The sequence below is a fragment of the Aegilops tauschii genome, chromosome 7, assembly GCF_002575655.3.
Source record: "Aegilops tauschii subsp. strangulata cultivar AL8/78 chromosome 7, Aet v6.0, whole genome shotgun sequence".
Classification (NCBI taxonomy): Eukaryota; Viridiplantae; Streptophyta; class Magnoliopsida; order Poales; family Poaceae; genus Aegilops; species Aegilops tauschii.
The window spans coordinates 651,316,501-651,332,402 of record NC_053041.3 but is presented as its reverse complement, the minus strand read 5'-3'; the positions used below and the strand labels follow the sequence as shown (position 1 = coordinate 651,332,402).

At 47.5% G+C, this 15,902-nt stretch overlaps 1 protein-coding gene and 1 long non-coding RNA gene across 2 annotated transcripts; one reads left to right on the top strand and one right to left on the bottom strand.

Annotated features, from left to right (window-relative positions):
* Positions 1-209: 209 nt before the first annotated feature.
* Positions 210-584, bottom strand: LOC141027944 (uncharacterized). Its single transcript, XR_012189984.1, has 2 exons — positions 451-584; positions 210-357 (listed from the first exon to the last, which is right to left on the bottom strand). It is a non-coding gene; the product is annotated as an uncharacterized lncRNA (long non-coding RNA).
* A 252-nt stretch (positions 585-836) lies between these two features.
* On the top strand, positions 837-4,372 carry LOC109777848 (uncharacterized). The gene is made up of 5 exons (XM_020336407.4): positions 837-1,537; positions 1,628-1,695; positions 2,821-2,952; positions 3,541-3,702; positions 3,813-4,372. Exons 1-5 carry the CDS (start codon positions 1,090-1,092, stop codon positions 4,104-4,106), a joined length of 1,104 nt encoding a protein of 367 aa, XP_020191996.3. The 5' UTR covers positions 837-1,089; the 3' UTR covers positions 4,107-4,372.
* The last annotated feature ends 11,530 nt before the right edge of the window (positions 4,373-15,902 follow it).

The following is a 15,902-nucleotide window of genomic DNA, read 5'->3' as shown; positions in this document are numbered from 1 at the left end:
AACATATCATAGATTCAATGAAAATTCAAAGGCCCATTGGAAGATCACATTTTTTTTTCTTTCCAAATGTTTAAAATTTAGGCATGTACATTTGCTTGTAAAACTTGCTTTTGGATTTCTTGCTCTTTTAGAGCGCCGAAGTTTATTGTTCTCTCTTGGCACCAAACGACCTCCCCCCACCCAACCCTCATAATACGGAAATTTACAAGTACGGGTAAACATGAGCATTCATGTATGTAACTTTTTGCACAATTGTTTCTCATAGGTAAGTAGTAGCTGTACTGAATTGACTGTTCGTGCACACGTCCCACCGATTGCTTCTTTCCCGGATTCCATCACACCGATATCACCCTCTAGCTGTAAAACTAGCGCTCTTCAATACGATTCCGTGGACCATGTAGCGGGAGATGAGATGCCAGTGCAACACAATAATATAGTATTAACATATACCTAGCATAAGAAGCCTGGTATGCCACTCACATAATAAGCCTTTGTATGCCAGTAGAAACTACTCCCCCTGTTTCATAATGTAAGACGGTTTTTGACACTGCATTATGCATTCCGACGCTTTTGGCCAGGGCGTGATTAACGGCCTTGATTCATCTGATGGGTGCATCGAATGGCCGTAGAGGATCGTTCCTGCCTGGGTTCACATTGGTGCAAGGTGGCTCGGAGGCTGTCTGACATTAAAGTCAAGAAAGAAAACGTCTTACGACCGAGAGAGTAGTAGAAATCGCAGAAAAGACAACTTCCTTTTTGAAGAGGCGACGCTTGTGCGTGAGAGAGAGAGAGAGAGAGAGAGAGAGGGAGGGGAGGGGAGGTGAAACACCAAACATGTGTTTGAGGTTGTGGTGAGTCATGTTGTTGGTTGGAATGGAACCAAAACCAAAACCAAAACCAACCCCACTCTCTCATCTCTTGTTTTTCTAGGGTTTTAGCAAAGAAGAGTTTGGGCCTCCACTCGTCTCCCCTCCCCCTTCTCTCTCGCCGGAATCCATCCACCCATGCCTCGCCGGCGAATCTAGCTAGGGTTTCCGCTGCCGCCGCCCTCCTCCTCCTCCTCTCCCTCGCCCCCCCGCCGTCGGATGAATGGACTCCACCGACGACTCCTCCTCCCTGGCGGCCTCCTCCTCCCCCTACTACGTCCACCACCGCCCCTCCCCCTCCCCCACCCCCTCCACCGCCACCCAAGCCCCTGCCTTTCCCTCCCCTCCGCCGCCTGACGCCTACCCCCGCACCCACCACCCGCTCGACGTCTTCTCCTTCCCCATGGGCCCCGACCCCCACCCCCACCCCCACATTCCCCAGGGCCAGATGGGGGCCTCCGTCTCCGCCGCCGCCGCGCACGACGACCTCGGCAGGAAGAAGCGCGGCCGGCCCCGCAAGTACAAGCCCGACGCCTCCGGCTCCGGCCCCGCCCCCTCCCCCTGCACCGCCATCGTCCCCGTCACGCCCGGCTCCGGCGGCGGGCCCTCCTCCGAGAAGCGCCGCGGCCGGCCCCCCGGCTCCGGCAAGATGCAGCAGCTCGCCTCCCTCGGTAACTAACCAATCTTCCGCCACTCACATGGAAAGGAAAACAGAGCATTTTCCAGATTGAAAGACAGTTCCTTTGTGTTCTTCTTTTCAGGGAAATCGTTCCTCGGCACCGTCGGCACCGGGTTCACGCCCCATGTCATCATCATCCCATCAGGAGAGGTCCGTATCCCCCACATTTATATGTACTGATAATGTGGTTGGTTGCCCACAGAATTAGATTAATTGCTCCAGTTTCCTGCCAAAGTCCAACACAGTTTCTTCTTTACGTGCTTACTTGCTCTGCACTTTTGCAAAAAGCGCATCGCCTTTCTAGCAGAATTCGCTAGATTTGGACCCGTGGATCAAAAAGACGCGGGTTTCTAAAGTTCCGGCTGTTTCCTGCCTGAAATAAACCGATAAATAATAGATGCAAATCTTTCTGAGAAGGATGCCTTTTTTGTTTGCGCTGACAAGGCATATTGATCACTTATTGTGATGTGACAATGATGCTTACAGCCAATTATGTTTACTTTCTATGCTTTAGAAATGGGTGTTGCATTGCTTTCCCCTTCTTGTTCTGCACAACAACTTTCGGTTTTTATACTGGCACATGTTAAGCGCAGCTTTTGGTTTTGGCCACTCAAGTAAACTTGAGGGAGTATTATTTAAAAAACACACCACATGCTGATGTTGAACTGAATGAGACAATCTTTAATTGGAAGGAAACTAATATCATCTCTTGCTCTGTTTCCCAAGCTATTCCTATCTCCAGGTTTCACTTCCTATAAATAAGATCCTTGCCTTTTTATTCGATTGGATGCGGGCAGGAACCACATGCCACAGGGTGTGTGAAAGCAGTAACTCTGCCCATAACTTGGGCTAGGGCCTGGCTCCATGTATAAGCATGTTATGTTTGGTTTCTAAAGCTTTTGTTGAGCAAGGGAAAAAGCATGTTATGTTTGGTTTCTAAAGCCCAAGTTAGATATGGTTTTTGTTTGCTAGGCTAGTAACCCATGAATCTGGTTCCACATGGTCCATGCTGGCTTTAATGTACTAGAATATCATTATCTGTGCATTGTTGATCCCTAGGTTCCTTTTTCCCTCTTGCTATCTGGTTACCAGATGTTAACTATTCTTTGATTGCCTTCTTCGCCTTATAGTCCAAGAAGGCATAGAGTGAAACCTTCAGTTGTCTTTCGAAAGTACAGCAAAGCAAACTGTTAAATAATGTAGTTTTCTTCTATGCATTATGCACATTCTGTTGCAGGGCTTATAGTTATAGTGTGTCTGTGCCTATCTGTGCAGGATGTCGCAGCCAGGATAATGTCCTTCTCGCAACAGGGCCCAAGGGCGGTCTGCATCATGTCAGCATCAGGGGCTGTCTCCACAGCAACCCTTCATCAGGATGCAGGTTCCGGCAGTGTAGTTAAATATGAGGTATGTTCTCATGGTTGTTAGTACCAGTGGCCCAGAGACTGATATCTATGTGCCTTGTATTCTATTCTTGTTTAACAGAAGCTGTGCTCAAGATATTCCAAGTTATCTGTTTTCCTACCCACAAACTTTTACCAGTTACTTACAGAATTTGGTTTAACAGTAAGGCTGCTGGGCTGGGTTATGGGAGTGTCTGTGATCCTATTCTCTATATATGTAGCATGGTCTCTTATGCTCTGTTATCGGCAGTAATGTCAGTTGTTCTCTAGTATTTGTCATCGCAGTGCTCTCCTTCCTGTTGTTCCATATTTTGTAGCTGCATCTTGATGTATACGTTGTTGATGTGTTGTCTTGGTAGAAGTAAACCTGACTACTTCTGTCCTTTGTCGTCAAATGAAGTCATGATATGTTGTTAGCAACCTAGGACAGGAGGTATTTGTTCAAGTTTGCAGTTCCTAGATCCATTGCTGATGAATATGGAATCATTAATATTTATTCTATTTTGCCAAGAAATGCTACACTTATAAGTTATAACACCAGTCACGGACAACACCGTAACAATTTTTGCATGCACACTATTACCTTTGACAGGGTCGATTCGAAATCCTGTGCCTCTCTGGATCATACCTAGTTATAGATGACGGTGTTACGCGCACACGAAACGGAGGGCTATGCATAGCGCTGTGTGGCGCTGATCACAGGGTTATTGGAGGAAGCGTTGGTGGAGTCCTGACAGCAGCCGGGACAGTTCAGGTGATCACTCGCTTTTTTTTTTTTACTGAAACATCAGCATTTCATTAATTTGCCCTTGGTCTGCTGTGTTCCAGAAATAAATGATCAGGTGATTGTGTGTGTTGGTGCAGGTGATCGTGGGGAGCTTCATGTACGCGGGGTCGAAGAAGAGCAGGAAGGGCAAGGCCGGGCAGGAGCCTGCTGCAGCAGAGGAAGAACAGACCGGCGATGCCAACGGGGGCAGGGGCGGAGACGGAGTCGGAGTTGGAGGCGAGGCGGAGGAAGAGGGCCCTTCGCCGCTGATGCCGATGCCCCGCGGAGAGGAGAAGCTGCCGTCGGACGCGATGATGAGCGGATGGACGGGCATGATGCGGCAGATGGAGTCGCGGTCCTGCGGCATCGACATCAACTCGATCCGGGAGTGAACGATGTAGACTGTTTAGTTTGGTACGGCGGAAGTTGAGCCTAGGCTAGCTAGCGGATGATGGATGATTCTAGGGTTTGGTTTGGTTGGTTGCGTGTCTCTCCTGGGTGAGTTTAAAAAGAAGTCTAGTTAGTATAATTAATGTCGTCGAGTATGATCAATTTAACCGAAGATGTTGGCGCCGGTCGGGCGGATCTATGATAGAAATAGTGGATTCGGTTGTTGGTTGATGGTCTGGTATGGTATGGAATGATGTAGTTATAGGCAGCAGCAATGAGCAACTTGTAGCTAGTCTCTTTCTTGGTTGCAGACTTTGACAGTTTTGTTTTCCTTTCTCTTCTTGTGTTTGCCTCTTCCTCCTCGTTGTCTTCTTTTTCTTTTTCTTCTGTTTGAGTTGCTTGCGGAGAAGTTGATTCACTGATATCCGTTGTGATTTGGGTTCTTACATAATTGTGAGATGCCAATCATGCATTTCATGACAAAATTCAGTGAACTATGTAAAAATTGTCGCTCCTTCATGCTCAGGCACACCATTTTCACCTTAATATTGAAACCCATGGTCGAAGATTTCATCCTCATGCTCATCCTCTATAATCATGTTGTGCATGATCACACTAGCACTCATCGCTTCCCAAAACTTTTTGGTGCTCTTAAGTTCTAGCAGGATATTGAATGATGCCTCATCGAGATTGAAGAGCACCAAAAGCACGCTCCACATTCTTTCTAGCACTCTTTTGTGTTTGGGCAAATCACTGCCTCTTCTCTCCTATCAGGTTGGGGATTGTTTTCACAAGAGTAACGCACTGAGGATAAATACCATCAGCAAGGTAGTATCCTTTGTTATAGTGGTAGTAGTTGATGTCAATATTGACCTCTGGGCAATTGCCTTTTGCAAGCCTTCCAAACACCGAAGAACGCTGAAGCACGTCGTGTCATTGTGAGAGCCGGCCGTGCCGAAAAAAGAGTACCAAATCCAAAGATCTTGTGAAGCACGGCCTCAAGTATGACATTGCAAACTTTCACATGACCTCTATACTACCCCTGCCAAGCAGATAGACAATTCTTCCACTTGTAGTGCTTACAATCTGTGTGCTACCAAGCATCCCCGAAAAGCCCCTATCTGCATTGATCACCAACAACCTGGTGCAACAGTTGGCTCTCTCAAGTACTCCCGACCAAACACTACTAGCACAATCTTCCAGAACCTGTACATGGATTCTAGGCACGTGGACTCACTCATGCGGACATACTCATCAATCAGATCACATGGTATTTTGTATGCAAGCACTCGAATAGCTGCAGTGTATTTCTGATAAGAGGAGAAGCCAACCTCTCCCAAGGACATCCTCCTTGCATACAAAATAATCATCGTATGCCACAACCCCCTCGCGAATACGAGAACACATGTCTAGCCATCCGGAAGCGGCACCGGAATAGCTTGTGTTTGAAGAGTGGGGAAGAGACTTGAAGTAGTCTTCTGAGAGTAGGCAAAGGCCGTTCTCTCTGTTGTGATTCAACGCCGGAGCATGGCCCGGGATCGAGCCCCTAAACATCGACCACTGCCTAGCAATGTGGTCATTGACGGCCAAAGTAGCAACCACAAACTCCTCATCGTCCAACGATGAATCATCTGAATCACAAATGAAGTAGTCGAAAAAGTATTCGTCTCCACTATCCATTTGTACCTTGCGGACGAAACGTCGAACACCTTGCGGGCGTGGTTGAAGAAGCCGACCGGCGAAGAGCCCCGCGCCTCTTCCAGACCAGGCAGCAGACCTGTCGGCATGGTGGCGACCGTGGAGGCGAACATCGATCGAGGAAGCCAGGATTGGAGCGTTGCCGACGGCGCCGGAGGTGAGGGTGGTGGCATGGTCGTGGGGGGTTGGGGGGGGGGGGGGGCGCTACGACAACGGTGAAACTAGGCCTGGCTCGCTGGCAAGGGTACCCGTCGGGAGCGGCCTGTTGCCGGGGGAGGTTTGTGGGTGCGGGCGGCGGCCTGGGCAATGTACAACCGACCGAACCGGGTGAAGGCGGGGTGCCCGGGTGTCTTAGCTTTGGACGAGAGAGGAGGGTAACTTCCAATGTACCACCGAATGACGGGCTAGGGGGAGGACAAGGGCGGGCGTCGCGTGCGTCCGCCTCATGTCCGTGCTGATGCAAACCCGACTCAAATCTGGGCCTGAAATGAGTCGCATGCAGACAAAAAGCGGACACACGCCCACTTTTGTCGGCACATTGGGCCGCGGTTTGTGTTCCTTTCAACCCAAACAGATGTGCACGGACAGAATGCGTCGGTGCATTGGAGTTGGTCTTAGACACCACCCTCATTGCAAGAAATGTGCACGTAGTGGCGAAGAAAAGGTGCCAGACCAGAGGCTCCCCACGCTCATAGGGGTGAGGAACGACCCAACATGGCTGGACGGTGGAGTGGCCGTGAGGCAGGCAGAAGGGGGCGCCACTATTCCATTGGACGACGCGGAGGGCGCGCGAGGCGGCGGATGGTGTGCGGAGGCGGTACTCCATCATCCTTTATAAGAGTAATTGCATCCTTTATAAGAGTAATTCGGTGATGGTCGATGTATCAACATGTAATATCCACAAATTGATGGAAATATGCCCTAGAGGTAATAATAAAGTTGTTATTATTGTATTTCCTTATTCATGATAAAGGTTATTATTAATGCTAGAATTGTATTGATCGGAAACTTAAATACATGTGTGGATACATAAACGAATACCGTGTCCCTAGTAAGCCTCTACTAGACTAGCTCGTTGATCAAAGATGGTTAAGGTTTCCTAACCACGGACATGTGTTGTCATTTGATAACAGGATCATATCAGGAGAATGATGTGATGGACAAGACCCATCCGTTAGCTCAGCAGATGATCGTTTAGTTTATTGCTACTGCTTTCTTAATGTCAAATACATATTCCTTCGACCATGAGATCATGCAACCCCGGATACCGGAGGAATACCATGTGTGCTGTCAAACGTCACAACGTAACTGGGTGATTATAAAGATGCTCTACAGGTATCTCCGAAGGTGTCTGTTGAGTTGGCATGGATCAAGAGTGAGATTTGTCACTCCGTATAATGAAGAAGTATCTCTGGGCCCTCTCGGTAATACAACACCATAAGAAGCTTGCAAGCAAAGTGACTAAGGAGTTAGTTACAGGATGATGTATTACATAACGAGTAAAGAGACTTGCCGGTAACGAGATTTAACTAGGTATGGAGATACTGACGATCGAATCTCAGGCAAGTAACATACTGACAGACAAAGGGAACTACGTATGTTGTCATAAGGGTTCGACCGATAAACATCTTCGTAGAATATGTAGGAACTAATATGGGCATCCAGGTCCCGCTATTGGCTATTGACTGGAGAAGCGTCTCGGTCATGTCTACATCATTCTCGAATCCGTAGGGTCCACACGCTTAACGTTCGTTAACGATATAATATTATATGAGTTATGTATGTTGGTGACCGAATGTTGTTCGTAGTCCCGGATGAGATCACTAACATGACAAGGAGCTCCGGAATGGCTCGGAGGTAAAGATTGATATATAGGATGATATGGTTAGGCGAAGGGGTAAGGCCCACAGGGCTTTAGGTCGGTGCAAAAGGAAGTTTTGCGAAGGTTAGGGACCAGATGCAGGGACCCTGGCGTCTGGCCCTGGGCCAAACGCCAAGAACTGTGGCGTCTGGTCCTGGAGTCCGAGAAGGACTCTTGCCTTGCGGGTAAAACCGAGTTTTAGGAGGCTCTTTATCCAAGAAATGACCCCAGGGCTCAACATATAAATAGAGGGGCAGGGCTAGCACCCGGAACACATCAAGATTCACCAAGCCGTGTGCCGGCAACCCCGCCCCCTCTAGTTTATCCTCCGTCATAGTTTCTGTTGTGCTTGGCGAAGCCCTACGGAGATTGTTCTTCATCACCACCGTCACCACGCCACCGTGCTGACGGAACTCATCTACTACTTCGCCCCTCTTGATGGATCAAGAAGGTGAGGACGTCATCGAGCTGAACGTGTGCTGAATGCGGAGGTGCCGTGCGTTCGGTACTTGATCGGGACGGATCGTGAAGGTGTTGGAAATATGCCCTAGAGGCAATAATAAAATGGTTATTATTATATTTCCTTGTTCATGATAATTGTCTATTATTCATGCTATAATTGTGTTATCCGGAAATCGTAATACATGTGTGAATACATAGACCACAACATGTCCCTAGTGAGCCTCTAGTTGACTAGCTCGTTGATCAACAGATGGTCATGGTTTCCTGACTATGGACATTGGATGTCATTGATAACGGGATCACATCATTAGGAGAATGATGTGATGGACAAGACCCAGCCCTAAGCATAGCACAAAGATCGTGTAGTTCGTTTGCTAGAGCTTTTCCAAATGTCAAGTATCATTTCCTTAGACCATGAGATTGTGCAACTCCCGGATACCATAGGAGTGCTTTGGGTGTGCCAAACGTCACAACGTAACTGGGTGGCTATAAAGGTGCACTACGGGTATCTCCGAAAGTGTCTGTTGGGTTGGCATGAATCGAGACTGGGATTTGTCACTCCGTATGATGGAGAGGTATCTCTGGGCCCACTCGGTAATGCATCATCATAATGAGCTCAATGTGACCAAGTGTTTGGTCACGGGATCATGCATTACGGTACGAGTAAAGTGACTTGTCGGTAACGAGATTGAACAAGGTATTGGGATACCGACGATCGAATCTCGGGCAAGTAACGTACCGATTGACAAAGGGAATTGTATACGGGATTGATTGAATCCTCGACATCGTGGTTCATCCGATGAAATCATCGTGGAACATGTGGGAGCCAACATGGGTATCCAGATCCCGCTGTTGGTTATTGACCGTAGAGTCGTCTCGGTCATGTCTGCATGTCTCCCGAACCCGTAGGGTCTACACACTTAAGGTTCGGTGACGCTAGGGTTGTAGAGATATTAGTATGCGGAAACCCGAAAGTTGTTCGGAGTCCCGTATGAGATCCCGGACGTCACGAGGAGTTACGGAATGGTCCGGAGGTGAAGAATTATATATAGGAAGTCCAGTTTCGGCCACCGGGAAAGTTTCGGGGGTCACCGGTATTGTACCGGGACCACCGGAAGGGTCCCGGGGGTCTACCGGGTGGGGCCACCTATCCCGGAGGGCCCCATGGGCTGAAGTGGGAAGGGAACCAGCCCCTGGTGGGCTGGTGCGCCCCCATGGGCCTCCCCTTGCGCCTAGGGTTGGAAACCCTGGGGGTGGGGGGCGCCCCACCTGACTCGGGGGGCAAGTTTCCCCCCTTGGCCGCCCCCCCTGTAGATGGGATCTCCAGGGCCGGCGCCCCCCAGGGGCCCTATATATAGAAGGGGGGAGGGAGGGCAGCAGTACCACAGCCCCTGGCGCCTCCCTCTCCCTCCCGTGACACATCTCCCTCCTCCCGCAGCGCTTGGCGAAGCCCTGTCGGAATCCCGCTACTTCCACCACCACGCCGTCGTGCTGCTGGATCTCCATCAACCTCTCCTTCCCCCTTGCTGGATCAAGAAGGAGGAGACGTCGCTGCTCCGTACGTGTGTTGAACGCAGAGGTGCCGTCCGTTCGGCGCTCGGTCATCGGTGATTTGGATCACGACGAGTACGACTCCATCAACCCCGTTCACTTGAACGCTTCCGCTCGCGATCTACGAGGGTATGTAGATGCACTCATCTCTCTCGTTGCTAGATGACTCCATAGATTGATCTTGGTGATGCGTAGAAATTTTTTAATTTCTGCTACGATCCCCAACAGTGGCATCATGAGCTAGGTCTATGCGTAGTTTCTATGCACGAGTAGAACACAAACTTGTTGTGGGCGTAGATGTTGTCAATTTTTCTTGCCACTACTAGTCTTATCTTGTTTCGGCGGCATCGTGGGATGAAGCGGCCCGGACCGACCTTACACGTACGCTTACGTGAGACAGGTTCCACCGACTGACATGCACTAGTTGCATAAGGTGGCTAGCGGGTGTCTGTCTCTCCCACTTTAGTCGGAACAGATTTGATGAAAAGGGTCCTTATGAAGGGTAAATAGAAATTGGCATATCACGTTGTGGTTTTACGTAGGTAAGAAACGTTCTTGCTAGAAACCTATAGAAGCCACGTAAAAACATGCAACAACAATTAGAGGACGTCTAACTTGTTTTTGCAGCATATGCTGTGTGATGTGATATGGCCAAAAGGATGTGATGAATGATATATGTGATGTATGAGATTGATCATGTTCTTGTAATTGGAATCACGACTTGCATGTCGATGAGTATGACAACCGGCAGGAGCCATAGGAGTTGTCTTTATTTTTTGTATGACCTGCGTGTCATTGAATAACGCCATGTAAATTACTTTACTTTATTGCTAAACACGTTAGCCATAGAAGTAGAAGTAATCGTTGGTGTGACAACTTCATGAAGACACGATGATGGAGATCATGATGATGGAGATCATGGTGTCATGCCGGTGACGAAGATGATCATGGCGCCCCGAAGATGGAGATCAAAGGAGCAAAATGATATTGGCCATATCATGTCACTATTTGATTGCATGTGATGTTTATCATGTTTTACATCTTATTTGCTTTGAATGACTGTAGCTTAAATAAGATGATCCCTCACTAAAATTTCAAGAAAGTGTTCCCCCTAACTGTGCACCGTTGCGAAGGTTCGTTGTTTCGAAGCACCACGTGATGATCGGGTTTGATAGATTCTAACGTTCGAATACAACGGGTGTAAGCCAGATTTACACACGCAATACACTTAGGTTGACTTGACGAGCCTAGCATGTACAGACATGGCCTCGGAACACGGAAGACCGAAAGGTCGAGCATGAGTCGTATAGAAGATACGATCAACATGAAGATGTTCACCGATGTTGACTAGTCCGTCTCACGTGATGATCGGACACGGCCTAGTTGACTCGGATCATGTTTCACTTAGATGACTAGAGGGATGTCTATCTGAGTGGGAGTTCATTGAATAATTTGATTAGATGAACTTAATTATCATGAACTTAGTCTAAAATCTTTACAATATGTCTTGTAGATCAAATGGCCCACGCTAATGTTGCCCTCAACTTCAACGCGTTCCTAGAGAAAACCAAACTGAAAGATGATGGCAGCAACTATACGGACTGGGTCCGGAACCTGAGGATCATCCTCATAGCTGCCAAGAAAGATTATGTCCTGGAAGCACCGCTAGGTGATGTACCCATCCCAGAGAACCAAGACGTTATGAATGCTTGGCAGTCACGTGCTGATGATTACTCCCTCGTTCAGTGCGGCATGCTTTACAGCTTAGAACCGGGGCTCCAAAAGCGTTTTGAGCAACACGGAGCATATGAGATGTTCGAAGAGCTGAAAATGGTTTTCCAAGCTCACGCCCGGGTCGAGAGATATGAAGTCTCCGACAAGTTCTTCAGTTGTAAGATGGAGGAAAATAGTTCTGTCAGTGAGCACATACTCAAAATGTCTGGGTTACACAACCGCTTGACTCAGCTGGGAGTTAATCTCTCGGATGACGCGGTCATTGACAGAATCCTTCAGTCGCTTCCACCGAGCTACAAGAGCTTTGTGACGAACTTCAATATGCAGGGGATGGAAAAGACCATTCCTGAGGTATATTCAATGCTGAAATCAGTGGAGGTGGAGATCAGAAAGGAACATCAAGTGTTGATGGTGAATAAAACCACTAAGTTCAAGAAAGGCAAGGGTAAGAAGAACTTCAAGAAGGACGGCAAGGGAGTTGCCGCGCCCGGTAAGCCAGTTGCCGGGAAGAAGCCAAAGAATGGACCCAAGCCTGAGACTGAGTGCTTTTATTGCAAGGGAAGTGGTCACTGGAAGCGGAACTGCCCCAAATACTTAGCGGACAAGAAGGCCGGCAATACCAAAGGTATATGTGATATACTTGTAATTGGTGTGTACCTTACCAGTACTCGTAGTAGCTCCTGGGTATTTGATACCGGTGCGTTTGCTCATATTTGTAACTCAAAGCAGGAGCTGCGGAATAAGCGGAGACTGGCGAAGGACGAGGTGACGATGCGCGTTGGGAATGGTTCCAAGGTCGATGTGATCGCCGTCGGCACGCTACCTCTGCATTTACCTACGGGATTAGTTTTAAACCTCAATAATTGTTATTTAGTGCCAGCTTTGAGCATGAACATTGTATCTGGATCTCGTTTATTTCGAGATGGCTACTCATTTAAATCCAAGAATAATGGTTGTTCTATTTATATGAGAGATATGTTTTATGGTCATGCCCCGCTGGTCAATGGTTTATTCTTAATGAATCTCGAACGTGATGTTACACATATTCATAGTGTGAATACCAAAAGATGTAAAGTTGATAACGATAGTCCCACATACTTGTGGCACTGCCGCCTTGGTCACATTGGTGTCAAGCGCATGAAGAAGCTCCATGCTGATGGACTTTTAGAGTCTCTTGATTACGAATCATTTGACACGTGCGAACCATGCCTCATGGGTAAGATGACCAAGACTCCGTTCTCCGGAACAATGGAGCGAGCAACCAACTTATTGGAAATCATACATACTGATGTGTGCGGTCCAATGAGTGTTGAGGCTCGCGGTGGCTATCGTTATGTTCTCACTCTCACTGATGACTTGAGTAGATATGGGTATGTCTACCTAATGAAACACAAGTCTGAGACCTTTGAAAAGTTCAAGGAATTTCAGAGTGAGGTTGAGAATCAACGTGACAGGAAAATAAAGTTCTTACGATCAGATCGTGGAGGGGAATATTTGAGTCACGAATTTGGCACACACTTAAGGAAATGTGGAATTGTTTCACAACTCATGCCGCCTGGAACACCTCAGCGTAATGGTGTGTCCGAACGTCGTAATCGCACTCTATTGGATATGGTGCGATCTATGATGTCTCTTACCGATCTACCGCTATCATTCTGGGGCTATGCTTTAGAGACTGCCGCATTCACTTTAAATAGGGCTCCGTCGAAATCCATTGAGACGACACCGTATGAATTATGGTTTGGGAAGAAACCTAAGCTGTCGTTTCTAAAAGTTTGGGGATGCGATGCTTATGTCAAGAAACTTCAACCTGAAAAGCTCGAACCCAAGTCGGAAAAATGCGTCTTCATAGGATACCCTAAGGAAACCATTGGGTATACCTTCTACCTCAGATCCGAAGGCAAGATCTTTGTTGCCAAGAACGGGTCCTTTCTGGAGAAAGAGTTTCTCTCGAAAGAAGTGAGTGGGAGGAAAGTGGAACTTGATGAGGTGATAGTCACCCCTTCCAAACCGGAAAGTAGCGCAGCGCGGGAAGATGTTCCTGTGGTGCCTGCACCGACTGGGGAGGAAGTTAATGATGATGATCATGAAGCTTCAGATCAAGTTACTGCTGAACTTCGTAGGTCCACAAGGACACGTTCCGCACCAGAGTGGTACGGCAACCCTGTCATGGAAATCATGTTGTTTGACAACGGTGAACCTTCGAACTATGAAGAAGCGATGGCGGGCCCGGATTCCAACAAATGGCTTGAAGCCATGCAATCCGAGATAGGATCCATGTATGAAAACAAAGTATGGACTTTGACTGACTTGCCCGATGATCGGCGAGCCATAGAAAATAAATGGATCTTTAAGAAGAAGACAGACGCGGATGGTAATGTGACCATCTATAAGGCTCGACTTGTCGCTAAGGGTTATCGACAAGTTCAAGGGGTTGACTACTATGAGACTTTCTCACCCGTAGCGAAGCTGAAGTCCGTCCGAATCATGTTAGCAATTGCCGCATACTATGATTATGAGATATGGCAAATGGACGTCAAAACGGCATTCCTTAACGGCTTCCTTAAGGAAGAATTGTATATGATGCAGCCGGAAGGTTTTGTCGATCCTAAGAATGCTGACAAAGTATGCAAGCTCCAGCGCTCAATCTATGGGCTGGTGCAAGCATCTCGGAGTTGGAACATTCGATTTGATGAGATGATCAAAGCGTTTGGGTTTACACAGACTTATGGAGAAGCCTGTGTTTACAAGAAAGTGAGTGGGAGCTCTGTAGCATTTCTCATATTATATGTGGATGACATACTATTGATGGGAAATGATATAGAATTCTTGGAAAGCATAAAGGCCTACTTGAACAAGTGTTTTTCAATGAAGGACCTTGGAGAAGCGGCTTATATATTAGGCATCAAGATCTATAGAGATAGATCAAGACGCCTCATTGGTCTTTCACAAAGTACGTACCTTGACAAGATATTGAAGAAGTTCAATATGGATCAGTCCAAGAAGGGGTTCTTGCCTGTATTGCAAGGTGTGCATTTGAGCACGGCTCAATGCCCGACCACGGCAGAAGATAGAGAAAAGATGAGTGTCATCTCCTATGCCTCGGCCATAGGGTCTATTATGTATGCCATGCTGTGTACCAGACCTGATGTAAACCTTGCCGTAAGTTTGGTAGGAAGGTACCAAAGTAATCCCGGCATGGAACACTGGACAGCGGTCAAGAATATCCTGAAGTACCTGAAGAGGACTAAGGATATGTTTCTCGTTTATGGAGGTGATGAAGAGCTCGTCGTAAAGGGTTACATCGATGCTAGCTTCGACACAGATCTGGATGACTCTAAGTCACAAACCGGATACGTGTATATTTTGAATGGTGGGGCAGTAAGCTGGTGCAGTTGCAAGCAAAGCGTTATGGCGGGATCTACATGTGAAGCGGAGTACATGGCGGCCTCAGAGGCAGCACAAGAAGCAATCTGGATAAAGGAGTTCATTACCGACCTAGGGGTGATTCCCAATGCGTCGGGCCCGATGACTCTCTTCTGTGACAACACTGGAGCTATTGCCCTTGCCAAGGAGCCCAGGTTTCACAGGAAGACCAGGCATATCAAGCGTCGCTTCAACTCCATTCGTGAAAGTGTTCAAAATGGAGACATAGATATTTGTAAAGTACATACAGACCTGAATGTAGCAGATCCGTTGACTAAACCTCTCCCTAGAGCAAAACATGATCAGCACCAGAACTCTATGGGTGTTCGATTCATCACAATGTAACTAGATTATTGACTCTAGTGCAAGTGGGAGACTGTTGGAAATATGCCCTAGAGGCAATAATAAAATGGTTATTATTATATTTCCTTGTTCATGATAATTGTCTATTATTCATGCTATAATTGTGTTATCCGGAAATCGTAATACATGTGTGAATACATAGACCACAACATGTCCCTAGTGAGCCTCTAGTTGACTAGCTCGTTGATCAATAGATGGTCATGGTTTCCTGACTATGGACATTAGATGTCATTGATAACGGGATCACATCATTAGGAGAATGATGTGATGGACAAGACCCAATCCTAAGCATAGCACAAAGATCGTGTAGTTCGTTTGCTAGAGCTTTTCCAAATGTCAAGTATCATTTCCTTAGACCATGAGATTGTGCAACTCCCGGATACCGTAGGAGTGCTTTGGGTGTGCCAAACGTCACAACGTAACTGGGTGGCTATAAAGGTGCACTACGGGTATCTCCGAAAGTGTCTGTTGGGTTGGCATGAATCGAGACTGGGATTTGTCACTCCGTATGACGGAGAGGTATCTCTGGGCCCACTCGGTAATGCATCATCATAATGAGCTCAATGTGACCAAGTGTTTGGGCACGGGATCATGCATTACGGTATGAGTAAAGTGACTTGTCGGTAACGAGATTGAACAAGGTATTGGGATACCGACGATCGAATCTCGGGCAAGTAACGTACCGATTGACAAAGGGAATTGT

Bases quoted from the DNA above. Each gene is read 5' to 3' on its own strand.
- LOC109777848 (XM_020336407.4), top strand. From the start codon at position 1,090: ATGGACTCCACCGACGACTCCTCCTCCCTGGCGGCCTCCTCCTCCCCC. The intron at 1,538-1,627 runs GTAACTAACCAA...TCTTCTTTTCAG, and splicing joins GCAGCAGCTCGCCTCCCTCG to GGAAATCGTTCCTCGGCACC. The intron at 3,703-3,812 runs GTGATCACTCGC...GTGTTGGTGCAG, and splicing joins CAGCAGCCGGGACAGTTCAG to GTGATCGTGGGGAGCTTCAT.